The 16,028-nt window shown below is 56.6% G+C and overlaps 1 protein-coding gene across 1 annotated transcript in view; it reads right to left on the bottom strand.

The window, feature by feature from the left end:
• Positions 1 to 16,028, bottom strand: part of WWC3 (WWC family member 3) — a 111,765-nt gene that overhangs the window by 13,426 nt on the left and 82,311 nt on the right. The window contains 10 exon segments of the mRNA XM_045996117.1: positions 466 to 631; positions 1,436 to 1,587; positions 1,934 to 2,101; positions 3,213 to 3,405; positions 4,168 to 4,254; positions 4,615 to 4,689; positions 5,465 to 5,585; positions 10,842 to 11,407; positions 12,650 to 12,739; positions 15,363 to 15,605. Coding sequence (XP_045852073.1) covers positions 466 to 631; positions 1,436 to 1,587; positions 1,934 to 2,101; positions 3,213 to 3,405; positions 4,168 to 4,254; positions 4,615 to 4,689; positions 5,465 to 5,585; positions 10,842 to 11,407; positions 12,650 to 12,739; positions 15,363 to 15,605 — 1,861 coding nt within the window.

Here is a 16,028-nt window from a genome sequence, read left to right as displayed (position 1 = left end):
AGACCTCCTCAGCCACATGGGGCGCTGAAGATGAGAGCGGGTCACCGCCGGGCGACACGGAGTCCCAATCTGCCCTCTCTAGCTGAAGCTGTTCTTTCTTTTCAACTCAGAGTCGGGGACATTTCTGCGGTCCCTGCTGTGCCCGTTTTAAGCCATCCACAGATTTAGGCCCTTCCCTTCTCTCCCTCGGCTCTCCGCGAAATGCCCCTGGGCTACAGCCCCCTGATCCAACAGCACGGTCCCTTTCACGCCACACTGCCCCCACGGCCACTGTCACAGGGAGAGTCTGCAGGCAAGCCACGGCGTTCTGCTCTCACGTCGGAGCCTGGCAGCTTCATCTCGGCCGGCTCCTCCACCCATCCCCTCCCGCTTCGCGTGGCGGCGGCACGCACGCCCTCCTTCCAGGGCCGTGCTCGGGGCCGGGCGGCAGACCATCGGGGGAACCCAAAAGTCCTTTCCACTCACCTTCAGCGGTAGGGGCTGAAGTTTCTCGGGGCTGTACGGGTCGGCCTGGCCAGCAAATGCCTGTCCGTGGAGGGGGTCGCCGGCCGCGCAGCAGGGCTCGGGGTGCGGGGGGCTGGTGTGCGCACAGCTGCCGCAGCCGCTGTCCACCGAGTCGGCCTGCCAGCTCCTGCGGGCGGACGTTGCAGAAGCCCCCGTGTGGGTCAAGGTGGCCTTCTTCCCCTTCCTCTTTTCTGCCCCAACTGCCTCCGTCCGCCCTGCCCTCTGTTCTTTACCAGGACTTCTCCCGTGAATTTTACTAGTGTGGGGCGAGTGGAACCGATTTCCTGTTTGTTTTGCATTTTGTGGATCTTTCCCTTCCTCCCCATCCCATACCTAAAACATTCTGTGTAACCACCGTTGAATTTGGTAAAAACCCCTCGCCAGAACGGACGTATCACAAAAACAAAAGATGCTGTTTCTTACAGAACTGGGGAAACAGCACATCACGGGACCGGGTGCCCTGCCGCGGACGCACCCAGCGAGACCTACGCACTGTCGGTGGTCGCACACAGGCACTCTTCCCATCAGGTCAAAGGGCCTGTTTTCTAGGGGACACGACGCGACGAGGCCTTTCAGTAAGAGGGCCTGTGTGTCTCTAGCACCCAAGGTCAGCACCCTGAGCCCTCGCTCCCGGCCTCCCCCACCCCCGCCTGGCTTCCCGCCAGCCGCTGAATACCACGCTCTAGCCCTCGGCCATGCACTTTCCGTGCCTACAGTAAATTCAGGCAAAGCCACTCAGAAGCAGCAGGAAGCTTTGGAAACGGGACGCTCTTCGTGGAAAACGTGGAAGTAGAGCAGTACCACGGTGCTTCCAGAAGGGATCGGACACAAGTCCGTTCCCTCGCGGCGCTGGCCCATCTACTGTGTGGCGCCACCACTGCACAGCGGCCACCGCCGCGTCAAGGCTCCGCCAAGAAGCCGCCTCCGGTACCTCTCGGACACGGCCTCGGCCAGCTCCTCCTTCCGCCCCAGCTCGAGGATCTCGTCCTCCGCGCACTCCAGCTTCACCCGCTCCTCGGCCAGCTCGCGCTCCACGGCCTGCAGCTGGGCTGTGGTTCTGGCCAGCAGCGCCGTCACCGCGTCCTGCGGAGGGTACAAGGTCAGTGCCTGAACCCTGGCTGGGACCCTCTGCGACTCTCCAGGGGCAAGGGGAGCCCACCGCGCCAGTGGGACAGGCCCGGGCCACCTCGTGCAGCTCTGAGGGCTCAAGTTTTAAAACCACCAACGCGTCACCCCCCATCACTAGCTCGTCTACATTACAGCCACGGTCATGAACGGCCATACACACCGAAACCTCCCATTCCCACCTTCCCTTGAATCTGCCTCTTGGGCACCGCTGCGCTCCCACACTAAGCGCACAGAGACGCTCGCGAGAGACGCAGCCCCTGTGATGGTGGGTACCCGCGGTGTGAGAAGTGGGCACACGTACCGTCTTCCCGGCGGCGGCGGCTTGTGCCAGGTCCCCAGCAGCACCCCCCGGCTGCTCGCTCTCCCTCGCCCTGGGCGGCCCGCAGCTGCTGAACACCTGCACCGCGTACCAGCGCAGCTGCATTTCGCTGGACCCGTCGTAGTCGGCCAGGTTGATCTGAGCAATGCCCTGCACAGGTGTTTTTAAAAAAAGGCAGAGTGATTTCACCGTAACAACCAAGGGCAATCTCAAAAAACATCGGGGTTGCCCTTCGACTGTAACCTTGTAACCGGAAAGGCAGAATGTGTCATTGCTCTCCGAAGGACTGCAGTGAAATAAAGTGGTAACAGAGGGCATCCTTGAGGGAGGCTCCCGGACCACTGCTTCGGCCCCCATGGGGAGGTGCCAGGAGAGGGACGGGGGCAGAGATGGACAACCTGGGGGAGGGGACGTCAGGCTCAGGGTCCGCCCACTGATGAGCTGCAGAGTCACTCAGAGATTTCTGAAACAAGAGAGGGCTGGCTGAACTCCACCATCTAATTCTACTGCCGAGGGGTGAGACCAAGGGGAGAAATTCCAACCTCACAAAGAAACCATCCTGGCTGCAGGGTCACGGCCCCGGACAGGGCATGGTTGGGGTACTGAACACAAGCTGCTCGCAGTCCTAGTTCAAGGAGGACCGGGTAAAACCTAGAGCAGCCTGTAAACGTCAATTTCGAATAAACAATGGATTTCTTTAAAGTGTAAGTATGTCCCAAATATTGCATGGGACATACTTATCTTAATAAAGAATCCACAGCTTATTTGAAATTCATGTTTAACCGACCATCCAAATTTTATTTGCCCAATTTTTCAACCCTACTCAGTTCCCTCAACTGAAAATGGGGGTCTTATAGAAGTCCTGCAAGGATTAGTTGAGATAATATATGTAAAGCATACTCGGCAAGACAAATCCCTGTCTGTACTCCCAGCTGCAGAGATGACTTCACAGGACAACAACTTCTAAGCAGCCCACCCCAGGAAAAAGGAAGGAGGGGAGGGAGGGCAGGAGGGAGACGGGAAGGAATGAGCGGAGGCAGAGATAGAGACAAAGGACAGAGAGAGGTGGGCAGATGGACAAAGACAAAAACAAGAGAAAGGACAAAAGATGGAGCAACAGGAAAGAATGAAAGACCAAAAAAAAAAGAAAAAAGAAAGGCAGAAGGACAAGAAGAGCAGGGGCGGGAGAGAGACAAAGCTATTGGGAACACAGAGAGGCAGGGGATGGGCAGGGGAGGAGCAGGGGAGGGGCAGGACGTACCAGCAGCTCCTCCTGCAGCCGCTGGTTCACTGCGCACACGTACAGCTGGAGTGACTTCAACGTCAACATGCTTGAATGCACAGGGATGCTGAAAATTTCATTAAATACCAGGGGGGCCTGGAATTCCAGAGCCTTAGAGCAGTAAGTGTTCGGGGTGCCAGAGTCGATGGGTGGCAGATAGACTCGGATGTGTCTGGAACCAGAGAGGGAAGAAAAAACAGAGACGCGGCACTTCCTGACAGATCTGTGTGATAAAATACGCAAACTTCGTGCATGTGTATTCACATTCCCCCGTTCGGAAGCCACCTGCACTGATCTCTCCACGGCCTCCTGGCTCCCTCTTCAAGCTCCGTGTGCCTGGCCTCCAAGACCACTCACACCAGCCCGGGCTTCCCGCCCTGTCCTCCCCAGCACGGACCAAACGAGAAGCGCAAACACCAGCTGCGAAGTACAGCATGACGGTGGGCAAAATCCCAGGGTGAGCCCGCGGCCACTGACAACCAGGCTGCTCCCGAGGCCTTCCGAAAACAAGCTTTAAAGACTCCTGGAAGGGCCTGCACCCTGGGGCTCAAGGAAACCATGAGCGGTGCACTCGGCCGCCAGGTGAGGGGCCCCGCCGCGCAGCCAGCCCGGGCCACGGGGCTCCTAGTGGCGGCGCCTGCCTGGCACAACCCTGCGTTCTCCCTTGTCCTGCGCTCAGTCAAGGGCCCCGGCTCCCGCCCAAAGCCTCTCCGTTCGCTCTGCACGACCGCAGCACGGGGCGCCGCCGCATCACCCACTCTTCTGAACGCCGCTGAGCCTTCCCGGGCAGACGCTGCCTGGCATTTCAGCGGGAATGAGCCCTGGCACACATGCGCCCCGGGCATCCTCTCCCCGCACAGGGGCCGCCACTGCCGGCGGGGTGGTCCCCGGTCCCCGGACCCCAGGGAGAAGCGCCGTCGCCAAGCTGGCTTACATCTTGCAGTCCTCCTTCGGGACCAGCCCCGCCACGTTCTTCAGCTGGAGCACGTTCACGAGAAGACACTCGTTGGCGCTGTCGAGCCTGGGAAGTAAAGAGCAGCTCGAGCTGGCACGCCCAGCCCCCGCGGTGGAGACCTCCCGGGAGGGCCTGTGCCGCTGCTGCCACCTCCCTGGGCGTCCCGGCCCCGTGAGGGGACAGCTCCCTGCCACGACGCTCCGTGCTGGAGGACGGCCATAGAGCCGCTCTGGCCTAGCCCTCCTCCCGCCACCTCTGTCCCCTCCTGGGAGCCACCGAAGCGGGCCAGGCCAGGCTGGGCCGGGAACAGTGCCCAGAGGGCAGGGGTCCCCGCATCCCTCCCGGCCTGGAAGTGCGGGTCACCGGGTGGGTGCCGGTCTACAGCTCAGTTCCAGGAGCGACAGTGGAGGAGTGTCCTGTACTCACAAGAATCCCACGTGGATCTGGGGCCCTTCATTCCCACAGGCGTCTCCAGGCGCAGACTCGTCAGCATCTTCACTCCTGAACAAAGCGGAGGGTCCCCGGCGTTACCGCCCAGGGCACAGGTGACCGCGGGCTCGCCAGAAGCTCTCTGGTGCTCCGGGCGCTTCTTACCGCCAGGGGCTTTCTTATACTGTGACTTCAATGGCCTCTGATTGTGACTGAAAGGACACAGGCCCACGACATACCTCCATGGGGACCTGCCTACAAAGTGCTGTTGTCTTTGAGCAAACTAGCTCAGGATACCGCTCCAAACCACGGGCGCTACTCGGGGCAAACTTCCGAACTAACTCTTACACCATCTGTGACAAGTGAAATGTGTGACGGACACCAGGAAGGAAACAATGACGTCTAACGTGTCAAATCAAAACATAGCCCAGAATCCAAAGAGGTGTTCTGTCCTTACAAAGGGATTCCTCTAGCTTAGGAAAGAGAAGAAGGAGAGAGAACATTCATTTCTAACAAATGCCCTTTCTAGAAGGGCAGGTCTCTCTTGTCCACTGGCTCTCCTTTTCCAGCTAGCAGGGGCTTGGGCCTCCAGCTGGCCAGGGCCAGACAGGAGGAAGTCATGCTCGAGCCACGGAAGGAGGGCCATCCTCCAGCCGCCACACAGAAGCCAGAGGACTTTTCTTGGCGGGTTGCTAAGGCCCAACTACCGAAGTGGAGAGAAGCCCGGAGGAGATGCCGGCATTGGAGACACACGTTTGCGACACTACACAAGTCCCCGTACGCGTACGTCTTGTGCCTGACAGTAACATGGCGGGAAGTCTGCTGAGGAAGAAGATCAGCTTCTAACCTTTTGTTCGGAGGCTCAAATACTCCGCTATCGCTCGCTAGCGAATAATCCGACAGGCACGCGGACACTCGGCGCGCTCTCCTCTCCAGCCTCCTGGCACTGTCTTCTCGAAGAGTCACTGCTATAAACAAAAGACACACCTGGGGTCAGGAGGTGACAGCAAGAGGGGGGCCAGGGACCGTGATGCCAAGAAATGAACACCCTATGTTAGGGCACATACAGACTTACTAAATGTTCCAAAGACACGCCATTCTATACACAGACATCACCATACATACATGCGTATGTTTAAATTCGCTGCACTCAAAATTTTTTTTAATATTGAAAAAATAGACTTCTGGCTAGTTCTTTAAAAGCTCTTTATTTTTTTTAAGATTTTATTTATTTATTGGAGAGAGAGAGAGCACTAGCAGGGGGAGCGGCAGGAACAGGGAGAGGGAAGCAGGCTCCCCGCTGAGCAGCGAGCCCCACATGGGGCTCAATCCCAGGACCCCAGGATCACGACCTGAGCCGAAGGCAGATGCTTAACCAACTGAATCACCCAGGCTCCCCTAAAATCTCTTTAAAATAGTCACAAATCTCTCTTCACCTCCTTAATGAGCACACAAAAGAAGATGGGGGACGCCCCTTCGTATCACACTTTGAGAAAGACCATCATCCCTGAAAGACCAGGAACGAAAGGTTACCCCAAATGTGGACAGCACCTCTCACCTAAATGTGTGTGAGCAGGGGGCGGGGTGTTTTTCATTTCCTTCTTTATGATGCTTGGTATTTCCCATATTTTATACAATAAACATATACTCTATATTTTATAAGCAGAAAAAAAATTTTTTTAATTATCCAAATAAACCCTAAAAAGACATGGTGACTTTCAAGTCACAGGACACAGCTGACCCCAGACTCAGCCTCTGGAAACAGCTCCTCTGAGGGCCACGTCCTCCTGGCAGCCCAGGGGCCAGATCTGCTGCTTTCTAAAACTGCTTTCCCGGGGCTAGCAAGCCACTGGTACTAGGCAGCTTATTTTTGCTTCATCTCTCTTTTAATCAAAAGCCAAAAGTAACCATCGACATTCTTCCTTTTAGCACTTCATGCCCTGTCTTCGCTCCTTCCCTCACAAGTTCCTTTTCACAGAGCCGGTGAAAGCCAGGCCGCCACCCTCCCGTGCCAGGTGTGACCGTGCACACGGGCGTGTCAGCACCTTCCAGAGAGGCAGACTTGGTGAGAAGATGGGAAGTAAACACGGAGCCCCGAACGGGGCCGTCCTCTGACATCGCAATGCCTCCTGTTAGCAGCGCGGGTCCCCCTGTCCTCTCTGCGCTTCCCTTCAGCCATCTCAGCTCTGAACACGACAATCTAGGCACCTGCGCAGCCCTACGTTGAGGGAAGTGTCCAGGCCACTGAGCACCAGCTCGCTTTCCAACCAAATCGTCATTCACACACCGATCCAAGCCAAACACGCTAGACAGCGCCCAGACAGACGGGCTGGGGGCTCGGACCGCAGCTCTCGGCCGCAGACGAACGCTGTCCTTCCGACGGTCTGCAGTGCCCGGCCCGGGCAGCTCTGGGCGCCTGGCTGGTCCGGGACCAAAGCCGGCTCCGGACTCTCAGAGCCCAGCTCTTCTTGTCACTCCTGCCCCACGGGAGGCCCCGAAGGCCCCAGCTGGGAATCCAGACGGAAGCCCTTTGCTGCGCGGCTCTCCAGCAAACGAGAGCGCTCCCTGCCTGCACCCTGCGCCCAGCACTCCGCTCGGCTTCCTGGGCACAGCCGTGCGCCCCTTCAAGACCAGCCCGGCAAGCGAGGAGCCTGAGCACTTCCGGCGAAGCCGGCGGTGCAGCGCTCACACTGTTTCTCTCTCACTGCAGGGCCAGTCTCGGAGGAGAAAAAGGAAAGGAAGGAATTAATCCTCAGTGATCCCAGGCTTAGTCACCGCAATCACAGAGCGACTGGCAACTGGCAGCAGGTGTCGGAAGGAAGTACGATCAGCAGTTGCCGGGGCTGAGAAAAAGCGCACAGCAGCTCCCACGCTACATCCGCGGCCATCTGCTCCGGGGCCTCCAGACGGCGCGACGGGGCGCGGGGTGCAAGGCCAGGGAAGGAAGGAACCGACAGCCCTCCCGACATTCCTTGTCAACATCGCTGACCCCTCCACCATTAAAGACAGACAGACACACAGACATCAGCACTGCTTGATGAAAAGAAAATACAATGAAAGTCACATTGTGGCCAAAGCTGCCAGGTGGCCTATTAGTAAAATAATGACAGCCGCTGGTATCTGGGGGAAAATACAGAGGAAGAAGTACTTCAAGCTTTTAGACAAGTTCTTATACAACTCTAGTAGGCATGATAAATATTAACGTTGAAAGAATAATAATAATATTAATAAGAACGATAACGGTAACTAGCAAGCTTCTTTAAGGCACAGCTATGCAGTATACCCCTCTTGGCCACAGCCCTCCCACGCTAACTACACAGATTCATGGCACAAAGATGTGCCTACTGCCTGGCCAACAAGGTGAGGGATCCCAAGGTCACTTACAGTGAACGTTTCTGTCGAGCCGCATGAGAAAGGAGATAAAGAAAAAAGCACAAAGTGAAAAAACTGCAGAATTTAAGCCAACAGTTCTAAACAGAGTATGAGTATCATAAAAAAGTCAATCAGCGGATGAACAAAATCAAGGTTTCCCAGATTTAGATTAGCAAATACTAATGGAAAAAGAAAACAGGAAAAGACTTCAAAAGTCATGATACATTTGGCTTTTTAAAAAGATTTTAAGTAATCTCTACACCCAGCGTGGGGCTCAAACTCACAACCCCGCGATCAAGCGTCACACGCTCCATAGACTGAGTCAGCCGGGTGTGCCGACACAGTTGGCTTTTGAAATCCCAGAAAAATAAAAGTGTAGTAAAAATCTTAAAAATGTTCACGATTATAGTCTACTCCCCCACTCCCCTTGCCCACCTTCTGCCTCCTCAGCTTGATTTAAAACACAATGGAAGAAGTGACTCCTAGAGGTTGCTTTATAGGTTTGGGCAATTTTGAATTTCCACGTACCACAATTTTATCTTTCTAACAACTAAACGTGCCGGAGGTCAAACTTATGCTGTCCTGTTCCAAAGGAAACTAGAAAGTCGGGGGGAACTACGTGACGGCAGGTGTCACAAACGCAGGCGGAGTAATAAGCAGTACCAAGATCCCTGCCATCTTTACGAAGCTACGATGACTCTAGGCTTAAGTGTTCCCACAAACATCAAGAGAGGCCAGAAGTCACCCCGTGTCTACGCCTGGAGCTGGTTCCCCAACCCAGCCTTCGGAGGGGGCCACCCACTAGGATCAATGCATTCACGGAGTTAACGATTTCCAATCTATAAAGACCCAAGTCAAGGGACACTGTCATACAAGAACTGACCACGAGGTGGCAGTACCCGAACATAGATAGCATAACCAAATACCTCCCCGTCTAGGGACTGACCCACTGCACAACGTTAGCCAGAGTGGGAAGAAAAAAAAAAATCAGGATCGGAAACTCAATCAGCTCTTCTCCCCTCTCACCCTGTCTTTCCCCTTCCCAAAAGGGCCCCTGGGCCTTGGGACTTTCTGCCTAACAAGACTGATACTCATGCCTCAACCTTTAAAGCCAGGCTGGCAGGGAGGCGAGGCACTGAGGGCAATCAGCTTAAGCAACAACAGATGTGCCGTTTGGTCCCGATTTTGTGTTTTCTTTTTTGAATTAAAGGAGTAAACATGGAGCGCTGAACCTGTGATTATAAAGAACAAAGGGGACGAAGAGCACCTGCACACGCGAATGCCAGAAACCGTGTGGCTGGGGATGCGAAAGGCGTGCTCGTAAACACAGAGGAGACAGCAAAGTCACAGGTGCCACAAAGCCACAGGGCGGCCTCCCGAGCTCACACGTCCCTGGTCCAGCAGGCAGGTGCTAACAGAGCCTATCATTTGATTAGAGCCACAGTAACCAGCGTGCTTACATACATAAGACTCGGGCAAACACGACGGTGGTGAGTGAAGACCGCCTTGTTTGTGGGCAGGGAAGCCAAGACTCAGCCGAGTCCGCACGTGCACTCGAGGTCTCGCAGCTAGCCAGCCAGCAGGCCGGGCAACAGAGTCTGGGCCTCGAAGCTGTGTGTCTGAAGCTGTTCCCCCCACACCGCCCTGGCTTTGTCCTCACCGTGTCGCTTCTGCCCCCTGCTGCAGGACCACTCATCGGTACACGACCGCTCATCGGTACACGACCAGACCAGGTCTCTCCGCCTCAGCATTACTGACCTCTTGGCCGGATGGCTCCTTATGACGGGGACCGTGCCAGGCACTGGACAATGGGGAGCCGCACCCCTGGCCTCCACCCACTAGAGGCCAGCAGCACCCCCTCGCACGGCCTTCGCTTGTAGCAACCCAAACCTGTCTCCAGCCACTGACCGGTACCTTCCAGGGTTCAAATACTCCCCGGCTGAGATCCACTAAGCTACACAAATATCTTGTGTTTGCCTAAATGGAAGGTCTAAAACCTTGCTGTGCATATAAAAGTTCACGAACTTGAGGAATGAGACCTTGCTCTTGGCCCTCTCAGAACTCTAAGGGAGTTAAAGTTGCTGCAACTTGGCTCAGAAAAGCACACGGGGTCCAGATGAGGAGGGGCGGAGCCTAAGACCTGCTTTGTGCATAAGCCATCAGCTGGAACGTTCTCTGGAGCGACAGACCCGTTTTCCACGGGGGCTCCCACTGGACAGGCCCGGGCACCAAGGACAAGCTGAGGTAACTGATGGGATGCACGAGGTCGGCCTGGCTCGATCTGAGGGGCACCAGAGACATCGCTTGGGTAGAAATGACAGATGCTTACCGGCGTGTCTTTTGAAACAACACCAATTATTTTCATTCCCACGTTTGATAAATTACACCTCTAAAAACTGGGAGGACAAAGGCTGACGAGACGAAGTCACAGGGACACAGGGACACAGGGACACAGGAAGTAGAGCTTTCCGCCGGGGCTACGAGCAGACCCAGGCCCGTGCTGCTCTCTGGTGGTGCGAAGCCCAGGGAGCTCACAGAGGCCCCAGGACCTCCTGAGCGGCCTCGGACTGCGGGAGGCGGTGGTGGACAATGGAGAGCATTCTGAAGACAAGCCAAACACCTGGGGAAGATGACCTGGTCAGCTCCGCGACCTCTCCAGGCCCCAGGCCCCGGGGCCCCAGGAGGAAAGCATGCAGGCGGCAGGGGTGACCCCACCAACAGTCTGAAACCAAAGCTCACAATGGAGTCGAAGAGCCGGCTGACGGCAGTGCAACTGCACACGATTTCGTCCCCGAACCCGAAACCCCCGTTTCCCCAGCACGAGAAAACCCACAGCACTCCTCAGTACTCACTGGCAGCCGTGGGAGTGACGGTTGCTTGGGGTCCTCGCTCGCGAGGTCCTTCCCCATCCCCGGGGAATGCGTGCGGCTGAAGGGAGGCCGTGCCCTGCAAGTCTTCATCCCCCAAAGCAGAGGCCTGGGCCCGCAGTCTGTCGAGGGTGCCCAGGCCAGGCACCTCGAAACCGTCCCCCAGCTGGGCCAAGGGCGAGTCACGTGAGGCCGGGAGGAAGGGCGTGTCCAAGGGCGAGCTCGGGGGAGACAGAGAGGACAGGGAGGAGCGGGAGGACAGGGAGGCCAAGGACTGTGGCGTGTCCAGGGAGCGCCTCTGCTTGTGGAAGCCCGAGGGCACCGGAGGGTCCAAGAAGGGGGCGTCTCGTCCCAGGGAGTCGAAGGGAATGAGATCGAAGCGCAGAAGCTGGCCATACTCGGCATCGGGTTTCTCGTACTGTGGGAGGCCGTAGATGTCGGTGAAGCTGACGGAGCTCAAGGACCCGCGGCTGGAGGCCAGTGAGCCCCGGCTGGAGGCCAGGGACCCGCGACTGCTCCCTGAAGACACAGTCAGGGTGCTGGCGGACAGGCTGCAACGAGAGATGCCCATGCTCTTAGAAAAGCGCCCCAAAGGCCCGTGCTTGAGCCCCGCCGCTGTCCACTGTGAAGTGGAGCAGCTGGTCGGTTCCAGGGGGAACAGAATCCTGCTCCCCCGCCCCCCGCCCCGGAACAGAGCGTGTCTCTAACCACTCACAGCATTCGTGAGGCACCTCCCCTTGTATTTCCTTTGCTTCTTGTGACCGTCAGTCAAGAGCGGTAGGTAACATCGGAGTCTCATGCCCGGCTTCAGGTCCCAGCTCCCAAGCCTGACCAGCTGAGCCCACTGGGTCAAGTGACTTGCCCTTTCGGGATCCCCCCAGCCCCGCTTTCTCACTGGGGGCTGCAAGATAATCATGCCTACCTCGTGGTGGTGTGAGGAGGAATTACTGAGAGAATAAGACATGGAAAGCCTGTTTTTTATATATATATATATGTATATATGTGTATATAATATATATACTTCAAAAGGAAGCTACCACTGAGCAATCAAATCTTACTTTAAAAATATTTATATCGTTTCGCAAAAAAAAAAAACCAACAACAAATTAAAACTATCCACGTACATATGGAGATGGATATATACACCTCAGAAGCTGTAAATTATAAATCACTGGGCGAATTTGACTTCAGACCCTCTGTCGTGCAGTCAAGCTTGGTTCTCCTCCCGCTCCCTGCACCCTACATCAGCAGCTCCTCTTAAAAATACAACGTAGCCGCTTCCCGCCTCTGTGTTTACAACCACTTCTGGTTCTAAATTCTGGTAGGAGGAAAACACGTTCAAGGGAATGATGAAGTTGGACATGCCATCATAACATGATAATTACGCATAGTGTGCTCTTTTAAAGTTACCTGCTTTGGGGTGCCTGGGTGGCTCAGTCGGTTAAGCCTCTGCCTTTAGCTCAGGTCATGATCTCAGGGTCCTGGGATCGAGCCTCACACTGGGCTCCCTGCTCAGCAGGGAGCCTGCTTCTCCCTCTCCGTCTGCCTGCTGCTCTGCCTACTTGTGCTCTCTCTCTACCTCTCTCAAATAAAGTCTTAAAAAACTTTTTTTTAAATAAAATAAAATAAAGTTATCTGTCTTTTCAGGGGTGCCTGGGTGGTTCAGTCAGTTAGCCTCTAACTCCTGATTTCAGCTCAGGCCACGATCTCGTGGAGCCTGCTTGAGATTCTCTCTGTCCCTCTGCACCACCCACCCCCCGCCGAAAAAAATAAAAATAAATAAAGTTACCCACCTTTTTAACTGGGACTGCAGATAGGATGTCAAGCGGGTAGCTTCTTCCAGCTGCATAAGGAGACAATTTCTTTTTTCCTGAAGCAGAATCCTGTAGGTAAGAAGACAGTCCACTGGTGGATTTCAAAGAGGGTGAGTTTATTTTCCCAACAAGAAATTCGACTGTAAATTCCCCGAAATGATTTAGGTCTGAATGACTCCATTCTAGAATATGCTTGTAGGTCACAAACACCACGATAACAGAGACTGCCTGGGTCTTGCTTGACGCTGTCCCCCCAGCAGCCTGAACAGTGCCTGATACACCGTAGAAGCTCCAGAGATGGGTGGTGGGTGAACGGATGGGGGGGGACAGGTGCACTAACAGACAGAAAGGATGAGAGGCTGGACTAGACCTGCAGACGGGCCTCACACGCACAGCACGCAGTAATCCGCTGGAATTCCTGCGAACCAATCAGAGTCCCTTGCTTAAGCCCCCCTCTGGGCAAAAACGCATGCGATTCTAAAATCCATAGAATTAAGATTAGACACAAATAAAAGAAAACAGCAACTGTCACAGGGTTGGAGGGCATTTTTTCTCTTCTTTCCACTATCAACTTTAGGATTTCTGAAATGAACTCTGTCCACTGCACTAAGTCCATTGCCTTGAATGGAACCCGACACATCCAGGCACTCAACGCTGAATGAATGAATGAATGAATGAATGTGTTTGCCTCAGAACGAAATAGTCCTTGTTTATAAATCAAACCATGGCATTTAACATGTGACCAAGTAGGCACCTTAAAACAGGTCTGTCCTTTGATGGGGAAAAGGCTTGACCACATCCCAATCCCCAGTGATACTCACTAGCCCACCTCAGCCCCAAGACGCCGACCTCGGCCACTTTGCTCTGTCTCCACACTGGGTCTAACAGCCTTCAGCCCGCTCCAAGGAAAGCCTCCCACCTCTGGGTCCTTACTCCCAATTCAAGCGTGCATCCAATGAAGGGAGGTGCACAGAGAAACAGGCCACCTCCGCCTGGCCCAGAACGCCCCGGCTGCGGGAGCCCCAGGGGGGCACTTAGCCCCGCCCCCAACCCCACCTCGCTGCGCAGCATGGGTCGCAGACAGTGACCGCTGGCAGAAGTGGCCGCCATGGAAGTGCCTGTCAGCAGCAGGGGACGCCCCTCCCGGCCCAAGGCCACTTAGCGGCAGATTCAGGAGATACACGTGGGCCAACTCAGCCCCAGTGGGGAGGGCTCTGCGTCCCAGGACTCGGCGCCTGGCCGGGTCCCGGAAAAGACTCCATCAGCTGGGTGAGCTTTGCCAGCCCAGTCCCTGAACCCGGGCACCGAGAGTCCCACCAGCTCCATGGGGTTCTGTGGATTTGTACCCTGGGACCCCGGCACTCGTGTGTGCTGGGATTTCCATGTGGCGAGGGCAAAAACAGTCAAGGGTGCATGCGTGTGGGGTCTTGAGCAGCAGGGGCATTCACGGGACAGAGTCCACCCTCCTTAAGAGACGACCCAGCCAATGGACTCCCAGGCCCTCCAACCCAGAACACACACCACAGAGTACCCAGGGGAGAGCGGAAGTGCAGGCGCACAGATGAAAACTTCAGTTCATGGTCCCTTTCCAGGGTCAAAATCAACTCCGCGTTTAATCTGAGTGAAGTGACAGGGCATGCGATCACCTCAAGCAAACTAAAACTCGCTCCTATATTCCTGTGAGCCGGGCCCTCCCCTGGCCACCACTTCCCGCCAGCAATGACATCAGCCACTAATGTCACCACACAGACATTAACGATGACTATCCAAGCATCGATAACCCCAACACGGACCTCGGTCGGGTAAACCCCCGTGTGATTAGATGACAGCCCGAAGGGCGTCGGTCCGCACGCAGTGACGCGGCTGTGACACGCTATGTACGAAGGCTCATACGCGCACAGTGGACAGCCCTCCTGGCGCACCGCATGTGAAGGTCCAGTACACGGTCACATGGGTGATCGCCCCGGGGGGGCTCTCCAAAGCTCAGCGGGTCCCCGCAGATACACTCCTGACAGCCACGAAATACGGAACAGAGCCGCCTCCGACACGGCCCGGGACCGCGCGCGGCAAATGGAAGGCGGTGGCCCGGCACACGCCAAAAGGCCGAGCAACAAGGACTCGGGCTGCCGGCCGGCCGCACATCTCTGACGCCCGCAGACAGCCCGAGACGGGCCGCGGAGAGGTACCTCTGGGAGCGGGCAGGCGCCAGGCCGCCGGCTTCGTGTTGCCGCAGAGCCGGCAGCTCCTGGGGAGGCCCAAGTGGCAGAAGAGACGAAGGGGTGGCTCGCCGCCACGCCGGCCGGGCCAGCAACGGGGCTCCCTCTCCGGGCCCGCAGCCTGCCTCCCAGCCTCCTGCCGGACGTCCCGCAGACAAGGGGAACGCACCCCGATGCTGGAAGGGGGGGTGCTAAGCAAGGGGCTCCCAGCTCCCCTCGCTGCACGCCCTCCTGCTTCCGAACAGGGAACGGGGAACCGCGGGCGCCCCGGGCGGAGCGGGCACCTCCCGCAGCAGGGAAGGCGCGCGCTCCCTCCAGCAGCAGCCTTCCCTCTGCTCCCAGGCAGACGGGCCCTGCGTCTTAACGACCAGGACCAATCGAGGGTCACGGGCAAGTTCTCCGAGTTCGCATTTCTGGTTGGATCTTGCCCAGACGCTGAGTCCCGCCTGCTCCCGAAGCCGCGCAAGGCCGCCCACCTTTCCGTGGCGCCCTGCACCGACGTGGCCCGGGCGCGCTGGATCTCCTCCTCCAGGCGCCTCCTCTCCGCCTCCAGCCGCGCCACGTCCTCCGCCGGCCTTCTCTGCTGGACGATGAGCTGCAGCTCCTGGAGCAGGGCTTCCTTCTCCTTGATGAGCTGCAACCGGTCCCTGTCGGCCTCCGCCAGGCCGGGCCACGACTCGTTCTCAAGCTGGGCCAGCTGCTGCTGGATCGTTGAGACTCTGCAAGAGACGGGCCCAGAAAGATCCATGAGGCCAACATCGCACCGCACGTTCTCCACGCCATCGCACGGATTCTGGAAACTCCCTGTGCTGAGTAAGTACGGAAATCATCGCCGAGTGAACCCTACATGACAAAAAGAAAGCATGTGGAAACGATGGGTGATAAAAAGAACGTGTGGACCCTCTGCATCGCCTGCCCCGGTCTAGGAGACTAGGGATGGCAGTAAGCATGGCAGGCCTGCCTCGAAGGACCGACGGGAAGGCTGGCACCCTCCACACCCCAGCCCCATGCTGCTCTGATCAGTGCTTTCCTCCACGGCACTGACCCAGAGCAAGACGGAACCAGTTCTTCTGTCCCCACCTGCCATCATCAGGAGCTAAACACAGCGCTGGATCCCCGAGGGATGCTTCTGGCTTCCTGCC

The sequence above is a fragment of the Meles meles genome, chromosome X (assembly GCF_922984935.1).
Source record: "Meles meles chromosome X, mMelMel3.1 paternal haplotype, whole genome shotgun sequence".
Classification (NCBI taxonomy): Eukaryota; Metazoa; Chordata; class Mammalia; order Carnivora; family Mustelidae; genus Meles; species Meles meles.
The sequence above is the reverse complement of the archived record's forward strand: the minus strand, read 5'-3'. Positions and strand labels throughout refer to the sequence as shown.